Source organism: Nerophis ophidion, linkage group LG25 (genome assembly GCF_033978795.1).
Source record: "Nerophis ophidion isolate RoL-2023_Sa linkage group LG25, RoL_Noph_v1.0, whole genome shotgun sequence".
Classification (NCBI taxonomy): Eukaryota; Metazoa; Chordata; class Actinopteri; order Syngnathiformes; family Syngnathidae; genus Nerophis; species Nerophis ophidion.
In genome coordinates this window covers 5,325,325-5,345,312 of record NC_084635.1, presented here as the reverse complement: position 1 = coordinate 5,345,312, position 19,988 = coordinate 5,325,325, and the positions used below count along the sequence as shown (strand labels likewise).

At 43.2% G+C, this 19,988-nt stretch overlaps 1 protein-coding gene across 1 annotated transcript in view; it reads right to left on the bottom strand.

Annotated features, from left to right (window-relative positions):
- The window catches only part of LOC133543114 (protein kinase C-binding protein NELL1-like), an 881,729-nt gene that overhangs the window by 31,698 nt on the left and 830,043 nt on the right, over positions 1-19,988 (bottom strand). The window contains exon 17 of the mRNA XM_061887562.1: positions 12,829-13,022. Within this exon, the coding sequence (XP_061743546.1) occupies positions 12,829-13,022 (194 nt within the window). The remainder of the gene's footprint in view (positions 1-12,828; positions 13,023-19,988) is intronic.

Sequence of the window (19,988 nt, the reverse complement as noted above, 5' to 3'; positions counted from 1 at the left end):
TAAAAAACACAGAGGACCACACAACTCACGTAGTGTTAAAAGCCAAAGAATAAAAGTGGGTCTTAAGACGAGACTTAAAAGAGTCCACTGTGGAAGCAGTTTGAACATGGAGGGGCAGAGTGTTCCTCCCCTGGTCTTAAGTCTGGTCTTGGGCACCACGAGCTGGAACTGGCTCTCGGACCTCAGAGCTCGCGCAGGAATGTAAATTTGGATGAGGTCCTGAGATATATTGAGGTGCCAGTCCATGTAAAGATTTAAAAACAAACAGCAATGTTTTAAAATCCATTCTAAAATGAACAGGGAGCCAGTGCAAACTCTGAAGAATTGGGGTTATATGCTGGCGTTTCCTGGCCTCTGTTAAAAGTCCTGCTGCCGCCTTCTGGACTAACTGCAACCGGGAGAGAGCTTTTTGGCTAAAGCCAGCATAAAGTGCATTAAGTAGTCCAGGCCACTTGAAATAAAAGCATGCACCACTTCTTCAAAAAGGTTAAAAGATAAAAACGGTTTAACCTTTACTAAAAGACGAAGGTGATAAAAACACGATTTTAAAACGCCATTGACTTGTTTGTCTAGTTTAAAATGGCTGTCTATAGTGACGCCAAGGCTGGTGACTTTGGGACACACATCATTTTGTAATAGTCCCAAGTCAGTGATGGGACGCACATCATTTTGTAATGGTCCCAAGTCACTGAGGGCCGGACCAAAAACTAAAATTTCCGTTTTTCCCTCATTCATTATTAAAAAATTCTGGGCTAACCAAGCCTTGACGTGGCATAGACAGTTAAGAAGGGGGGTCAGGGGGCCGTGGCTTTTTGAAATCGGCATATAAATTTGGCAGTCATCTGCATAAAAGTGATAAAACACTCCATGTTTCTTAAAAATATCTCCAAGGGGGAGGAGATAAAGAGCGAACAGGATGGGGCCTAAAATAGATCCTTGGGGGACACCACAGTAAAGCGGGGCAGAAGAGGAGGTGGCGTCCCCCAGCCTGACAGAGAAGGACCTCTCAGACAGGTAAGATCTGAACCACTCTAACGCAGTCCCCCTGACACCCACACAGTCTCTCAGGCGGTCTAAAAGAATTGTGTGGTCGACTGTGTCAAAGGCAGCTGTAAGATCTAAAAGCACTAAAATGGCAAAGCTGCCAGAATCAGACATTAAAAGCAAGTTTCACATGGCTAAAGAAAGACTTTTGCGCATTTCCACATTCAAACATTGCAAAGCCACTTCTCAGAGTCTTAAAGTGAGTAATAGTACAGAGATGCAGCACCCTGGCTGGAATACAAAGTGAAATGCAGATGTATTGACAGAGTTTCCGGACATCATCAATCCGCCGTGTCCTCGCCCCTCCCACTCCCGGGCTGCCGAGAACTTAATGGTTCATTTTACACAAAACAGCAGAGCACTCTCTCTGTCTGGCTCGGTGTAGTGCGGATATAAAAATGGTTACAAGAAAAGGCTGTTAGAGAATGTACGAGGGGCCATAAAACCACTCTGCATACCATCAAAAAGGTAACGAAGAGACAATGTTTTATCTGCGCATATTGTCCTGCTCCGGTAACCACGGGGGCCAATTCTTATGGCCTTGGTCTTTATGTTTATGGTCTCGGGCCTGCTGGGGGAATTGCTGCCAATTGTGGTCTGCTCCCATTGCCGGGGAAGATAAGGCAGGCATGCCGGTACTGTGTTGGGGTTTTCTAGTACAACATCATTCTGAACATAATTGCTGTGGATGACATCTTTTACAGCATTGGTGTCAAACTCTGGCCCGCGGGCCAAATTCGTGTAATTTAATTTGGCCCTTGAGGCAATATCAAATTAGCATTAGAGCTGGCCCGCCGGTATTCAAACCAGTGTGGGTGGCACTGGGAGCAGGTGGGTAAAGTGTCTTGCCCAAGGACACAAGGGCAGTGACTAGGTTGGTAGAAGTGGGAATCGAACCTGCAACCCTCAAGTTGCTGGTACGGCCACTCTACCAACCGAGCTAAACCGCCCCACAACAAGCAGATAAGAGATTTTCCAGAATTATCTTAGTAAATGTGTCTAATTACATCTAAAACGCTACCACTGTCGCCGCCCGGGGCCGTTGTTTTTTTTTTTTTTTTAGTGCCTCACTCTAACTTTCCTCATCCACGAATCTTTCATATTCGCTCAAATGAATGGAGAAATCGTCGCGTTCTCGGTCCGAATAGCTCTTGCTGCTGGTGGCTCACATAGTAAACAATGTTCAGATGTGAGGAGCCCTACAACCCGTGACGTCATTAGCATTAGAGCTGGCCCGCCGGTATTATACAGGGGCGGTGTCGCTGTAACACCGCATTCACCGCTAATATCAATCAATCAATCAATGTTTACTTATATAGCCCTAAATCACTAGTGTCCCAAAGGGCTGCACAAACCACCACGACATCCTCGGTAGGCCCACATAAGGGCAAGGAAAACTCACACCCAGTGGGACGTCGGTGACAATAATGACTATGAGAACCTTGGAGAGGAGGAAAGCAATGGATGTCGAGCGGGTCTAACATGATACTGTGAAAGTTCAATCCATAATGGATCCAACACAGCCGCGAGAGTCCAGTCCAAAGCGGATCCAAGACAGCAGCGAGAGTCCCGTTCACAGCGGAGCCAGCAGGAAACCATCCCAAGCGGAGGCGGATCAGCAGCGCAGAGATGTCCCCAGCCGATACACAGGCAAGCAGTACATGGCCACCGGATCGGACCGGACCCCCTCCACAAGGGAGAGTGGGACATAGAAGAAAAAGAAAAGAAACGGCAGATCAACTGGTCTAAAAAGGGAGTCTATTTAAAGGCTAGAGTATACAAATGAGTTTTAAGGTGAGACTTAAATGCTTCTACTCATACTTGCCAACCCCCCCGATTTTCCGAGAGACTCCCCAATTCCGGTGTCCCTCCCGAAAAACGTTCTCCCGATTTCCACCGGACAACAATATTGGCTTAAAGGCCGTTAGCGCCCTCTACGACCTGTCGTCACGTCCGCTTTTTCCTCCATACAAACAGCGTGTAGTCACATGATATATGCAGCTTCTACACAGAGGTATGTGAATGCAAGGCATACTTGGTCAACGGCCATACATGTCGCACTGAGGGTGGCCGTATAAACAACTTTAACACTAAAGCTAACACAAGCTCGGTTGGTAGAGTGGCCATGCCAGCAACTTGAGAGTTGCAGGTTCGATTCCCGCATCCGCCATCCTAGTCACTGCCGTTGTGTCCTTGGGCAAGAGACTTTACCCACCTGCTCCCAGTGCCACCCACACTGGTTTAAATGTAACTTAGATATTGGGTTTCACTATGTAAAGCGCTTTGAGTCACTAGAGAAAAGCGCTATATAAATATAATTCACTTCACTTCACTTCACTAACACTGTTACAAATATGCGCCACACTGTGAACCCACACCAAACACATTTCGGGAGAACATCCGCAACGTAACACAACATAAACACAACAGAACAAATACCCAGAATCCCTTGCTGCAATAACTCTTCCAGGATGCTACAATATAAAAAAAAAAACCCGCTACCAACAACACTCCCACCCCCCATTTATTTTCAAATGTATTAGCCTGTGGAAAAAGTTGGTGTTGATATTGACCTCAGAAGGCTGCAAATAGAAAAGAGGCATTCCATTTTTTATTAAAATTGTATTTAATATGCCATTGATGTTTTTTCGTTTGTTTTTTGAAAGTTGATTTTGCACTGTTAAGTTATATAAGCGTTGCTTCTTCCATATTCGGTGTTAAAGCAAATCAGTGTAGCAAACTGAGCAATAATTATTGATATTTTTTTATTATTATTATTATTATTCTTTGAAACTGGATTTTGCATGTCACTATAAAGTTATATAAGCCTTGCTTGTTCAATGTTTAATGCAAAACTTGTTTGAGTCCCCATTAAAAAGTTAATTTGTTCAACCTTGGCCCGCGGCTTTGTTCAGTTTTAAATTTTGTCCCACTCTGTATTTGAGTTTGACGCCCCTGTTTTACAGGAATATTAACAACATCGGTCCATTATAAACTTTCTTGTCTCTTTCTGTAGGTTGTTTAACTTTTCTATTGAGGTGGCTTTAGGGTAATTCTACAGATGCCTTTTCTTTGAATGGACTATGTTACTGTGTTACATCTGACATCACATGGACAAAGATAACACCTTCTGGGGGAAAGTTTTTTTTTGGAGGACAAAAGTTGAGGCCTTTAATCCTAGGAACACCATCCCTACCGTCAGGCATGGTGGTGGTAGTATTATGCTCTGGGCCTGTTTTGCTGCCAATGGAACTGGTGCTTTTCAGAGAGTAAATGGGACAATGAAAAATGAGGATTACCTCCAAATTCTTCAGGATTACCTAAAATGATCAGCCCGGAGGTTGGGTCTTGGGCGCAGTTGGGTGTTCCAACAGGAAAATGACCCCAAACACTCATCCCAAGTGGTAAAGGAATGGCTAGAATTAAGGTTTTAGAATGGCTTTTCTCAAAGTCTGTGTGGACAATGCATAATGTCAGAAAACCCCAAAATTTAGCTGAACTGCACCAATTTTGTCAAGAAGAGTGGTCTTAAGACCCACTTTTATTCTTTGGCTTTTAACACTAAGTGAGTTGTGTGGTCCTCTGTCCTCTGTTTTCCTCTGTGTTTTTTATACACTTTTATTTTTATTTTACTGTTTTAAGTGATTTTACCCTTTAAAATAGTTTTTAATCATATTTGTTTTTATATTGTTTTTATTGGTTTTATTTTTATTCATTTTTTGTTTTGTTCAGTCATTGGTGGAGCATAATATTGTTTTTAACATGGCTGTGCAGCACTTTGGAAACTTTATTGTTGTTTAAATGTGCTATATAAATAAAGTGGATTGGATTGGATTGGTCAAAAATTCAACTAAAAGCTTGTGGATGGCTACCAAAAGCGCCTTATTGCAGTGAAACTTGCCAAGGGACATGTAAGCAAACATTAACATTCCTGTATGTATACTTTAGACCCAGCAGATTTGCTCACATTTTCAGTAGACACATAATAAATTCATAAAAGAACCAAACTTCATGAATGTTTTTTGTGACCAACCAGTATGTGCAGCAATCACTCTATCACAAAAAAATAGGAGTTGTATAAATTATTAGAAACTTAAGACCGCAATGACATAAATTCTTAACAAGTGTATGTAAACTTTTGACCAGTCCCACCAGAATTGTGGATGTTGTTGAGGTTTTTGAAGCCCTTTGAAGCTCTTGTATTTTAGACTATACAAATAAATTGTGATTGATGTTTCAACGTTTGTGCCGTAGCTCCTCCGATATTTTAATAATCTTTTTTTCCCCGACTGACTGTTTTTGTTTTTGTTTTTCTGCTCCTTTGTCCAGCATTTGCTTTAACATCCTTTTGTTTTGGCGTTGAATTGTGACGTCTGTCTGATAAACACAACCTTAATTGGATGCTTATTTGCTTTACAGAACCCAAAACCACAGAAGTTGGCACGTTGTGTAAATGGTAAATAAAAACAAAATACAATGATTTACAAATCCTTTTCAACTTATATTCAATTGGGTAGAATGCAAGGACAAGATACTTAACATTCGAATTGGAAAAGTGAAGTGAATTATGAAGTGAATTATATTTATATAGCGCTTTTCTCTAGTGACTCAAAGCGCTTTACATAGTGAAACCCAATATCTAAGTTACATTTAAACCAGTGTGGGTGGCACTGGGAGCAGGTGGGTAAAGTGTCTTGCCCAAGGACACAACGGCAGTGACTAGGATGGCGGAAGCGGGAATCGAACCTACAACCCTCAAGTTGCTGGCACGGCCGCTCTACCAACCGAGCTATGCCACCCCTTGTTGTTTTTTGCAAAGATTAGTTCATTTGGAATTTGATGCCGGCAACATGTTTCAAAAAAGCTAACACAAGTGGCAAAAAAGACTGAGAAAGTCGAAAAAGTTGAGGAATGCTCATCAAACACTTATTTGTAACATCCCGCAGGTGAACAAGCTAATTGGGAACAGGTGGGTGCCATGATTGGGTATAAAAGCAGCTTCCATAAAATTCTCAGTCATTCACAAACAAGGATGGGACAAGGGTCACCACTTTGTGAACAAATGCGTGAGCAAAATGTCAAACAGTTTAAGAACAACATTTCTCAACGCACAAGGAATTTAGGGATTTCAACATCTACAGTACGCAATATCATCAAAAGCTTCAGAGAATCTGGAGAAACCACGGCAGGTAACATTGAATGCTTGGATCCCTCAGGCGGTACTGCATCAAAACCAGCATCCGCGTGTAAAGGATATCACCACATGGTATAGGCAACTTACACATCTGTGAAGGCACCATTAATGCTGAAAGGTACATTCAGGTTTTGGAGCAACATGTGTTCCAATCCAATCCAATCCGCTTTATTTACATAGCACGTTGAAACAACAAAATGTTTCCAAAGTGCTGCACAACAATATTAAAAACAATATTCAAATACTATCCTGAGCTCCACCAATAACTGAATAAAAACAAAAAAATAAAAAATAAATACATATAAAGCCAATATAAAATAAATATGATTTTAAAGGGGGAAAAACAATTAAAACAGTAAATAAAAATAAAAATTTTAAAAACACAGAGGACCACACAACTCACGTAGTGTTAAAAGCCAGAGAATAAAAATGAGTCTTAAGACGAGACTTAAAACAGTCCACTGTGGGAGCAGTTCGAATGTGTAGGGGCAGAGTGTTCCAGAGCTTAGGGCCAAACACGGAGAAGGCCCTGTCTCCCCTGGTCTTAAGTCTGGTCTTGGGCACCACGAGCTGGAACTGGCTCTCGGACCTCAGAGCCCGCACAGGATTGTAAGTTTGGATGAGGTCCGAGATATAATGAGGTGCCAGTCTGAAATATGTTGCCATACAACTAACGTTATCATGGCCGCCCCTGCTTATTTCAGCAAGACAATGCCAAGCCACGTGTTACAACAGCGTGGCTTCATAGTAAACGAGTGCGGGTTCTAGACTGGCCTGACTGTAGTCCAGACCTGTCTGATATTGAAAATGTGTGTTGCATTATGAAGCCTAAAAAATACCACAACTTAAGCTGTACATCAAGCAAGAATGGGAAAGAATTCCACCTGAAAAGCTTCAAAAATTGTTGTCCTCAGTTCCCAAACGTTTACTGAGTGTTGTTAAAAGGAAAGGCCATGTAACACAGTGGTAAAAATGCCTTATAATGTGTTGCTGCAATTAAATTCCAAGGCAGGGGTCGGGAACCTTTTTGGCTGAGAGAGCCATACAAGCCAAATATTTTTAAAAGTATTTCCGCGAGAGCCATATATTTATTTTTTTTAACAGTGAATTCAACTAAACGCGTGCATTTTTAAGAAAGACCAACATTTTTCGAGTATAATAAGTATCTTATTCTTTTTAGTAACATTGTTATTCTGAGGCGAACCAAAAATTAAAAAAAATACTTCTTACCATTAATCCGACTTCTTGAACAGGTGCGGTAGAAACCGGATTGTTGGATGAAAATGCATGTATTTTGAACGTTATTTTTTATATATATACATCTCTACCCTGCTGATCCGCCTCCGCTTGGGATGGTTTCCTGTGGACGGGACTCTCGCTGCGGTAAAATTTTGAAAAAAACTTCAAAAAATCCAACAAGCCACTGGGAACTGATTTTTATTGTTTTTAGCCCTTTTGAAATTGTGATAATGTTCCCCTTTAACACGGATCAATCGTCCTGTCCCCTTAGCAGAAAAACAGCCCCAAAGCATGATGTTTCCACCCCCATGCTTCACAGTAGGTATGGTGTTCTTGGGATGCAACTCAGTATTCTTCTTCCTCCAAACACGATGAGTTGAGTTTATACCAAAAAGTTCTATTTTGGTTTCATCTGACCACATGACATCTTCCCAATCCTCTGCTGTATCATCCATGTATCCATTTTGGTATAAACTCAACCCGTCGTGTTTGGAGGAAGAAGACAAAGCGAAGGTTTTAGTTATGGATCCTGAAGGCTAGAGGAAGAAAACTTTTGCAAAATCCAAAAATTGTATAAAACACAATCAATTAAAAGATATGGGAATAATTTTTGACTCCGAGCTGACTTTTAGCCCACATGTGAAACATATTACAAAAATACCTTTTTATCATTTTACAAACATAGCCAGAGTCCGCCCGTTTCTGTGGACGGGACTCTCGCTGCTGTCTTGGATCACTTATTAGTGATTCCCAAAGCCCAAAAAAAGTCTGCGGGCTATAGAGCGTTTTCCGTTCGGGCTCCAGTACTCTGGAATGCCCTCCCGGTAACAGTTCGAGATGCCACCTCAGTAGAAGCATTTAAGTCTCACCTTAAAACTCATTTGTAGACTCTAGCCTTTAAATAGACTCCCTTTTTAGACCAGTTGATCTGCCGTTTCTTTTCTTTTTCTTCTATGTCCCACTCTCCCTTGTGGAGGGGGTCCGGTCCGATCCGGTGGCCATGTACTGCTTGCCTGTGTATCGGCTGGGGACATCTCTGCGCTGCTGATCCGCCTCCGCTTGGGATGGTTTCATGCTGGCTCCGCTGTGAACGGGACTCTCGCTGCTGTGTTGGATCCGCTTTGGACTGGACTCTCGCGACTGTGTTGGATCCATTGTGGATTGAACTTTCACAGTATCATGTTAGACCCGCTCGACATCCATTGCTTTCCTCCTCTCCAAGGTTCTCATAGTCATCATTGTCACCGACGTCCCACTGGGTCTGAGTTTTCCTTGCCCTTATGTGGGCCTACCGAGGATGTCGTAGTGGTTTGTGCAGCCCTTTGAGACACTAGTGATTTAGGGCTATATAAGTAAACATTGATTGATTGATTGATTGATTGAATATAAATTGAAAGGTATTTGCAAATCATTGTTTTTATTTACAAATTACACAATGTGTCAACTTCACTGGTTTTGGGTTTTATATCTCCACACACCAAAAAGGTCCGGGTCGCATTGGAATTGCATTGTTCACGTTAAAAAAAAAAAAAAAGATACATACCACGTATGGGGAAAAATATCAGAATTGACTTGTGTGAATGTTGTCTGTCTATCTGTGTTGGCCCTGCGATGAGGTGGCGACTTGTCCAGGGTCTACCCCGCCTTCCGCCCGATTGTAGCTGATCAATCAATGTTTACTTATATAGCCCTAAATCACTAGTGTCTCAAAGGGCTGCACAAACCACTACGACATCCTCGGTAGGCCCACATAAGGGCAAGGAAAACTCACACCCAGTGGGACGTCGGTGACAATGATGACTATGAGAACCTTGGAGAGGAGGAAAGCAATGGATGTCGAGCGGGTCTAACATGATACTGTGAAAGTTCAATCCATAATGGATCCAACAGTCGCGAGAGTCCAGTCCAAAGCGGATCCAACACAGCAGCGAGAGTCCCGTTCACAGCGGGATAGGCACCAGCGCCCTCCGCGACCCCAAAAGGAAATAAGCGGTAGAAAATGGATGGGATGGACTTGTAGTGTAAACATAAACATCGCGTTGCAGACACACCCTGCATTAAAACTAGGTAAATATCTGTGAGTATGTAGAGCAGGGGTCGGGAACCTTTTTGGCTGAGAGAGCCATGAAAGCCAAATATTTCAAAATGTATTTCCGTGAGAGTCATATCATATTTTTTAAACACTGAATACAACGCATTTTTAAGTAGGACCAACATTTTTACAGTATAATAAGAATGTGAGTGTGAATGTTGTCTGTGTATCTGTGTTAGCCCTGCGATGAGGGGCGACTTGTCCGGGGTGTACTCCGCCTTCCGCCCGATTGTTGCTGGGGTGGGCGCCGGCGCCCCCTGCGACCCCGGGGGGGAATGAGCGGTAGAAAATGGATGGATGGATGGATGGAATAAGTATTTTATTCTTTTTAATAACATTGTTATTCTGAAGCTAACCAATAATAAATAAAATGTCATGTCTGTTGATCATGTTTTTGTTTGGCCATGTGCTGTTTGTCCTTTGGACTCTTTAAGTTCCTGTTTTTTTTTTCTCCACTCCCTTGTCTGGTTTCCTTGGTTACTCATTTTGTCCACCTGTCCCTGGTGGACAAAATGCCCGCTCACCTGCTTCCCGAGCACTAATCAGAGGCAGTATTTAAGCTCGTCTTTGCCAGTCAGTCACCCTGGCGTCAATGTGATCTTTTCTTGCTTCATGCCTTGCCATAGTTTCGTGCTTCATGCCATGCCAAGTAAGTTTTGTTTGATTTATGTTCATAGTCTGTTTATGCGTTAGCTTTGTTCCTTAGCCCAAGTTGTGCCTCCACTGTGAGCGATTTTTGTTTGTATCTTTTTTTAGTTTGAATTAGATCATGTTTTTACCTAAATGCCATGTCCCGAGTAGTTCGTCTGCCTTCCTGGGGAACGACCCTGCAGCAAGCTGCGACCCCCCCCCATCATGACATAAAATACTTCTTACCATTAATGCGACTTCTTGAACAGGTGCGGTAGAAAACGGATGGATGGATTTAAATGCATGAGAATGTTTTATATTTTGCACGTTATTTTTAGCACTGCGAAATTAGTCATAATTATCGTGTTAAGCAATGTCAGCTAAGATTTACCTGAGAGCCAGATGCAGTCATCAAAAGAGCCACATCTGGCTCTAGAGCCATAGGTTCCCTACCTATGAACACCAGCGTAATAGACTGCTCTTAATCCAAACAAGACCTTTACAGCAGAGGTTGATCATATTAGGTTTATTTCTGCTGTTAACTTTAAAATTGGGGATCAACTGTCAACTTTTTAAGTATTTTTTTACTACTAGAAAATGTGTAATCTCATCTCCTGAATGTCATCCTGATCCAGGTGTCACAAGTTAAAGGCCTACTGAAAGCCACTACTAGCGACCACGCAGTCTGATAGTTTATATATCAATGATGAAATATTAACATTGCAACACATGCCAATACGGCCTTTTTAGTTTACTAAATTGCAATTTTAAATTTCCCGCGGAGTTTCTTGTTGAAAACGTCACGGAATGATGTTAGCCCAGCAACACTTACAGCTAAAAGTCATCTCTTTTCATCGCATAATTACACAGTATTTTGGACATCTGTGTTGCTGAATCTTTTGCAATTTGTTCAATTAATAATGGAGACGTCAAAGAAGAATGCTGTAGGTGGAAAGCGATGGATTGCAGCTGCTTTTAGCACCGAAACACAGCCGGTGTTTGCTTGCTGTGAAGCTTTAACACAGAGCGGTCAAGCGAACATGTTTCTCTACGCCGACCAGCAAGTTTTTGGATGGGAAAATTGTGATATTAAGTCAGCTTTTACCGGAGACTTCAGTGGATTATGCGACCTTCTGCAGCAGCTGTGATCTTGGCTCCTCCCTGGCTTCTCTCAGAGACTCTGGCGTTCACCGCAGCCATCCGACTTTCAGGTATGATATTTGGAATCTCACTAAAACACTATTAACACAGTGAAGTGAAGTGTACTATATTTATATAGCGCTTTTTCTCTAGTGACTCAAAGCGCTTTACATAGTGAAACCCAATATCTAAGTTACATTTAAACCAGTGTGGGTGGCACTGGGAGCAGGTGGGTAAAGTGTCTTGCCCAAGGACACAACGGCAGTGACTAGGTTGGTAAAAGCGGGAATCGAATCTGCAACCCTCAAGTTGCTGGCACGGCCGCTCTACCAACCGAGCAAAACCGCCCCACAACAAGCAGATAAGGGATTTTCCAGAATTATCCTTGTAAATGTGTCTAATTACATCTGAAACGCTACCAATGTCGCCGCCTGGAGCCGTCGCTTTTTTTTTTTTCTTTTTAGTGCCTCACTCTAACTTTCCTCATCCACGAATCTTTCATATTCGCTCAAATGAATGTGGAAATCGTCGCTTTCTCGGTCCGAATAGCTCTTCCTGCTGGTGGCTCACATTATAAACAATGTTCAGATGTGAGGAGCTCTACAACCCGTGACGTCACACTCACATCGTCTGCTACTTCCGGTAAAGGCAAGGCTTTTTTATTAGCGACCAAAAGTTGCGAACGTTATCGTCGATGTTCTCTACTAAATCCTTTCAGTAAAAATATGGCAATATCACAAAATGATCAAGTATGACACATAGAATGGACCTGTTATCCCCGTTTAAATAAGAAAACCTCATTTCAGTAGGCCTTAAAAATTGGGGATTTCATTCACACAACAAAGCGCTCAACTGTCAACTTTTTATGTATTTTTTTTTTCTTACAAGAAATGTGTAATCTCATCTCCTCAATGTCATTCCTGATCCAGGTGTCACAAGTTAAAGGCCTACTGAAAGCCACTACAAGCGACCACGCAGTCTGATAGTTTATATATCAATGATGAAATATTAACATTGCAACACATGCTAATACGGCCTTTTTAGTTTACTAAATTGCTATTTTAAATTTCCCGCAGAGTTTCTTGTTGAAAACGTCACGGAATGATGTTATTGGTTGGAGCTGACATGTTAGCCCAGCACCACTTATGGCTAAAAGTCATCTCTTTTCATCGCATAATTACACAGTATTTTGGACATCTGTGTTGCTGAATCTTTTGCAATTTGTTCAATTAATAATGGAGACGTCAAAGAAGAATGCTGTAGGTGGAAAGCGATGGATTGCAGCTGCTTTTAGCACCGAAACACAGCCGGTGTTTGTTTGTTGTGAAGCTTTAACACAGAGCGGTCAAGCGAACATGTTTCTCTACGCCAACCAGCAAGTTTTTGGATGGGAAAATTGTGATATTAAGTCAGCTTTTACCGGAGACCGGAGTCACAAGACTGTTTGTCACAAGGCAATGACAAGAATAAAGGCGTGGGGACTTGGTACCTTGCAGGAGCAGATGCTGCACAGGTCAAAGCTGGCTTTCCAGTCTTCTCTGTTCCTCCTGACCCCTTCCTCCTGTGGACAGTCCCCAGTGCATCCTGGACCTGATGTGCACACACAGTCGTAGCCTCCTGGGAGGTTCACGCACACGCTGTCGTTCCAGCAGCTGTGCGTCTGCAAACTGCACTCGTCCACGTCTGGAAAGCAGAAACATTTTTTATTTTTATTTTTTAAAGGTGTATTTGCAGATACAGTACAAAATATGTCCAAAAGATGAAGTGAATTGAATTATATTTATATAGCGCTTCTCTCTAGTGACTCAAAGCGCTTTACATAGTGACACCCAATATCTAAGTTACATTTAAACCAGTGTGGGTGGCACTGGGAGCAAGTGGGTAAAGTGCCTTGCCCAAGGACACAACGGCAGTGACTAGGATGGCGGAAGCGGGAATCGAACCTGCAACCCTCAAGCTGCTGACACGGCCACTCTACCAACCGAGCTATGCCGCCCCAGTATGAGCAGTATAGTGTTGTCTTAATACATTTTGGTACCGGTACCAAAATATTGGTATTTCAATACTTTTCTAAATCAACGGCACCACAAAAAATGGCATTATTGGCTTTATTTGAACAAAAAAAAATCTAACTGTACATTAAACATATGTTTCTTATTGCAAGTTTGTCCTTGAAATAAAATAGTGATCATACTGTCAGGCTTGTCCCTGACAGTTTTGTTTTGTTTTAGTTGTTTTCCTCTGTGTATGTCTTTGTTTCCTGTCAGCGCTTTTATTTTGGTCATTTCCTGCTTTTCTCCCTGAGCGCTGTTTCCCCCCAGCTGCGGCTGATTGCCACCTGGCCACACCTGGTGTCAATCAGCCCGCTCCTATTTAAAAAATGCTTTGTCCTCCAGTCAGAGCTGGATTATTGTCATTACAACTTGTCGCTCCTACGGGTTGATTGTCATTTCTACTTGTCGTAAGCTATATTCGGTAGCTGTTTGTTGGAGCTTACTGCCTTTTTGTTCCCTGCTTCCAGTTTGTTTGTTCCTAGTTCCTGTTTGCTGGATCCCTGTTCCCTGTTTCCAGTTTGTCCTCCCAGTTTCTGGTTTGTGTTTTTTCTTTATTTTTATATTTTTGGAAATTAAATTATGTTTTCTTGCATAACGCCTGCCGCCTTCTCCGCATCGTGGGGTTCGTCACAAACTCAACGTGACACATACAAGACGAAGTGAAGTGAATTATATTTATATAGCGCTTTTCTCTAGTGACTCAAAGCGCTTTACATAGTGAAACCCAATATCTAAGTTACATTTAAACCAGTGTGGGTGGCACTGGGAGCAGGTGGGTAAAGTGCCTTGCCCAAGGACACAACGGCAGTGACTAGGATGGCGGAAGCGGGAATCGAACCTGCAACCCTCAAGCTGCTGACACGGCCACTCTACCAACCGAGCTATGCCGCCCCAGTATGAGCAGTATAGTGTTGTCTTAATACATTTTGGTACCGGTACCAAAATATTGGTATTTCAATACTTTTCTAAATCAAGGGCATTATTATAAAAATGGCATTATTGGCTTTATTTGAACAAAAAATAATCTTACTGTACATTAAACATATGTTTCTTATTGCAAGTTTGTCCTTGAAATAAAATAGTGATCATACTGTCAGGCATGTCCCTGACAGTTTTGTTTTGTTTGAGTTTCTCCTCTGTGTATGTCTTTGTTTCCTGTCAGCGCTTTTATTTTGGTCATTTCCTGCTTTTCTCCCTGAGCGCTGTTTCCCCCCAGCTGCGGCTGATTGCCACCTGGCCACACCTGGTGTCAATCAGCCCGCTCCTATTTAAAAATGCTTTGTCCTCCAGTCAGAGCTGGATTATTGTCATTACAACTTGTCGCTCCTACGGGTTGATTGTCATTTCTACTTGTCGTAAGCTATGTTCGGTAGCTGTTTGTTGGAGCTTACTGCCTTTTTGTTCCCTGCTTCCAGTTTGTTTGTTCCTAGTTCCTGTTTGCTGGATCCCTGTTCTCTGTTTCCAGTTTGTCCTCCCAGTTTCTGGTTTGTGTTTTTTCTTTATTTTTATATTTTTGGACATTAAATTATGTTTTCTTGCACAACGCCTGCCGCCTTCTCTGCATCGTGGGGTTCGTCACAAACTCAACGTGACACATACAAGACGAAGTGAAGTGAAGTGAATTATATTTATATAGCGCTTTTCTCTAGTGACTCAAAGCGCTTTTACATAGTGAAACCCAATATCTAAGTTACATTTAAAGCAGTGTGGGTGGCACTGGGAGCAGGTGGGTAAAGTGTCTTGCCCAAGGACACAACGGCAGTGACTAGGATGGCGGAAGCGGGAATCGAACCTGCAACCCTTTAAGTTGCTGGCACGGCCACTCTACCAACCGAGCTAAAAGCTATGTCTTTTAGTAGTAAGTAAGCAAACAAAGGCTCCTAATTTAGTCTGCTGACATATGCAGTAACATATTGTGTCATTTTCCTTTCTATTATTTTGTCAAAATTATTAAGGACAAGCGATAGAAAATTAATTATTAATCTATTAGTTCATTTACTGTTATTTTTTCTGCTTACTTTCTGTTTTAACATGTTCTATCTACACCTTTGTTAAAATGTAATACCGTATTTCCTTGAATTGCCGCCGGGTATATAGTATGTGCCTGCCTAGAATTACTCGTTTCGCAAAATAATTAGCGCATGCTTAGCATTACCGCCGGCTCAGGATTAACGTTCCGCGAAATCCATCCATCCATCCATCCATCATCTTCCGCTTATACGAGGTCGGGTCGCGGGGGCAGCAGCTTAAGCAGGGAAGCCCAGACTTCCCTCTCCCCAGCCACTTCGTCTAGCTCTTCCCGGGGGATCCCGAGGCGTTCCCAGGCCAGCCGGGAGACATAGTCTTCCCAACGTGTCCTGGGTCTTCCCCGTGGCCTCCTACCGGTTGGACGTGCCCTAAACACCTCCCTAGGGAGGCGTTCGGGTGGCATCCTGACCAGATGCCCGAACCACCTCATCTGGCTCCTCTCGATGTGGAGGAGCAGCGGCTTTACTTTGAGTTCCTCCCGGATGGCAGAGCTTCTCACCCTATCTCTAAGGGAGAGACCCAAACTCATTTCGGCCGCTTGTACCCGTGATCTTATCCTTTCGGTCATGACCCAAAGCTCATGACCATAGGTGAGGATGGGAACGTAGATCGACCGGTAAATTGAGAGCTTTGCCTTCCGGCTCAGCTCCTTCTTCACCACAACGGATCGGTACAACGTCCGCATTACTGAAGACGCCGCACCGATCCGCCTGTCGATCTCACGATCCACTCTTCCCTCACTCGTGAACAAGACTCCTAGGTACTTAAACTCCTCCACTTGGGGCAGGGTCTCCTCCCCAACCCGGAGATGGCATTCCACCCTTTTCCGGGCGAGAACCATGGACTCGGACTTGGAGGCGCTGATTCTCATTCCGGTCGCTTCACACTCGGCTGCGAACCGATCCAGTGAGAGCTGAAGATCCCGGTCAGATGAAGCCATCAGGACCACATCATCTGCAAAAAGCAGAGACCTAATCCCGCAGTCACCAAACCGGAACCCCTCAACGCCTTGACTGCGCTTAGAAATTCTGTCCATAAAAGTTATGAACAGAATCGGTGACAAAGGACAGCCTTGGCGGAGTCCAACCCTCACTGGAAATGTGTTCGACTTACTGCCGGCAATGCGGACCAAGCTCTGGCACTGATCGTACAGGGAACGGACCGCCACAATAAGACAGTCCGATACCCCATACTCTCTGAGCACTCCCCACAGGACTTCCCGAGGGACACGGTCGAATGCCTTCTCCAAGTAGACTGGTTGGGCAAACTCCCATGCACCCTCAAGAACCCTGCCGAGAGTATAGAGCTGGTCCACAGTTCCACGACCAGGACGAAAACCACACTGTTCCTCCTGAATCCGAGGTTATTACAGTTCATTTATGTTTATTTCCAATGTTGTATTGCATGAATGTATTTCTGATGTTGTTTATGGACAGTAGGCACTACAACTCTACACTAAAGAGTAAAGATGAGAACACTTCGAAGTCTTCTCCTTTGCTTTCATTTTAGTTACTTTACTTTATAACATCTGCATGACGTGAAATTATGATTGCTAATGTAAAAAAAAAAAAGTGCTGCCTTGGAGCACTTTTGTGTCCCCACCAATCTCAAAATCAAACCTACTCCCTTGTAAGAAACTCACTGTATTTGTCGCCATGGAGACGAGGATTAGTGATTCAGAAGTAGTTACAACACTAAGACTAGTGTGGAGAATGCATATATTTTTGAAGAGTTCTTTCTTGTTCATAGCCATGTTTAAAGCAGCTAATATTTTCCCACGTGCACACTTTGTGCTGGAATTTTATGTCCGCAATTAAACTCTTGCATTGCAGCAGGCCCATAAGCAACAACTGAAATGGTTCTTCACACAGATTTGTTTACATGGGGATGACATGACTCCTGGCTCATGTTGGGGCCTAACTGGCCACAACAATACTAATTGTTTGCAGAATCAAGTTTGCAGGAGAAGTAGCCAGAGGACAGCAGCTCGGCAGCTCCTCCGACGAGACTATTTTACATACACCACATAAAAATCCCCATTAGCCGTCAGGACATGCACCTCTGCTGCTGGAGGATTAATGCCGGTCATGCTACATTCCCCACATTCCGCCAGAAGCTGCCGCGTGCGGGTGACACACGCTCGGATTTGTTAGCGGTGAAAGAAAGAATCAAACACAAAAGCCATTTGGAGAATGCAGCTGAGCACAACCGACCTAATGGGAAACCTCAAATTCCTGAAATGAATGCAGCATTATATTACGAAATGGAAACGCCAATTCAGACGTGTGCCGTGTGCACATAATGCAAATCTAGTGTAGTATCATGCATTTTTTTTTCCCGTATTGTTATTTCTGCCGCAAGTTTCCATCTAAAAAAAAACAACACAAATTGTGTCGTGGAAATTTCTTAAAGACGAATCCTTTAGTGAAAAATAGCTTTTAAATGATTTATTAAAGTCAATCAATCAATCAATGTTTACTTATATAGCCCTAAATCACTAGTGTCTCAAAGGGCTGCACAAACCACTACGACATCCTCGGTAGGCCCACATAAGGGCAAGGAAAACTCACACCCAGTGGGACATCGGTGACAATGATGACTATGAGAACCTTGGAGAGGAGGAAAGCAATGGATGTCGAGCGGGTCTAACATGATACTGTGAAAGTTCAATCCACAATGGATCCAACACAGTCGCGAGAGTCCAGTCCAAAGCGGATCCAACACAGCAGCGAGAGTCCCGTTCACAGCGGAGCCAGCAGGAAACCATCCCAAGCGGAGGCGGATCAGCATCGCAGAGATGTCCCCAGCCGATACACAGGCAAGCAGTACATGGCCACCGGATCGGACCGGACCCCCTCCACAAGGGAGAGTGGGACATAGAAGAAAAAGAAAAGAAACGGCAGATCAACTGGTCCAAAAAGGGAGTCTATTTAAAGGCTAGAGTATACAAATGAGTTTTAAGGTGAGACTTAAATGCTTCTACTGAGGTGGCATCTCGAACTGTTACCGGGAGGGCATTCCAGAGTACTGGAGCCCGAACGGAAAACGCTCTATAGCCCGCAGACTTTTTTTGGGCTTTGGGAATCACTAACAAGCCGGAGTCCTTTGAACGCAGATTTCTTGCCGGGACATATGGTACAATACAATCGGCAAGAGAGGATGGAGCTAGACCGTGTAGTATTTTATACGTAAGTAGTAAAACCTTAAAGTCACATCTTAAGTGCACAGGAAGCCAGTGCAGGTGAGCCAGTACAGGTATATATGTATGTATATATGTATATAAAGGTATATACAGTACAGGTATATATGTATGTATATATGTATATAAAGGTATATACAGTACAGGCGTAATGTGATCAAACTTTCTTGTTCTTGTCAAAAGTCTAGCAGCCGCATTTTGTACCAACTGTAATCTTTTAATGCTAGACATGGGGAGAAGGGAAAATAATACGTTACAGTAGTCGAGGCGAGACGTAACAAACGCATGGATAATGATCTCAGCGTCTTTAGTGGACAGAATGGAGCGAATTTTAGCGATATTACGGAGATGAAAGAAGGCAGTTTTAGTAACGCTTTTAATGTGTGCCTCAAAGGAGAGAGTTGGGTCGAAGATAACACCCAGATTCTTTACCGTGTCGCCTTGTTTAATTGTTTGGTTGTCAAATGTTAGAGTTGTATTATTAAATAGAGTTCGGTGTCTAGCAGGACCGATAATCAGCATTTCCGTTTTTTTGGCGTTGAGTTGCAAAAAGTTAGCGGACATCCATTGTTTAATTTCATTAAGACACGCCTCCAACTGACTACAATCCGGCGTGTTGGTCAGCTTTAGGGGCATGTAGAGTTGGGTGTCATCAGCATAACAGTGAAAGCTAATACCGTATTTGCGTATGATGTCACCTAGCGGCAGCATGTAGATGCTGAAGAGTGCAGGGCCAAGGACCGAACCCTGGGGAACTCCACACGTTACCTTAACGTAGTCCGAGGTCAAATAACAAGCTTTGCAGAGCGAGACCAAACCAGAACGACACATCCGTTCGTTCCAGCTTCTTCTAACCCCTTTAGAATTTGACATGACAATTATACATTCTCAGAAGTCCCACCCTCCATGCTCATTTACATACAGTACACCAGTGGAATGAGTACCCAAAGTCCTGTGAAGGGGAGAGGGTGTCGTTTGCCCAGAGGGGGGTGGGGTCACTCAGGAAAGGGGAACAATTTAGCTCTGTTGGGGGTCAAGAAAAACTGACACATATGCCCAGGTCAACTAAACATCAAAGACACAGGAGACAGAGCTTGATCAGATAATAAATCTCTTGCTAAGTGTCACATTCCTGAGCCCAATAAACAACTTTTGGCGACCCGTTCAAAGAACATCTTCAATTAAAACGAGTACAAGTCATTTCGCTATCACAATTGTCATGCAGGGAGACACTGGGTTTTCGAACGGATTCTCCCCCTCTTTGTGCAAAACCATTCTATTAAAGCCACACACCTTCCCCTGAAGCATTAGGCATAATAAAAGTAGTTGGAGATGCAGCCCATGTAGCTCTCAGTCGAGCAAGGACCT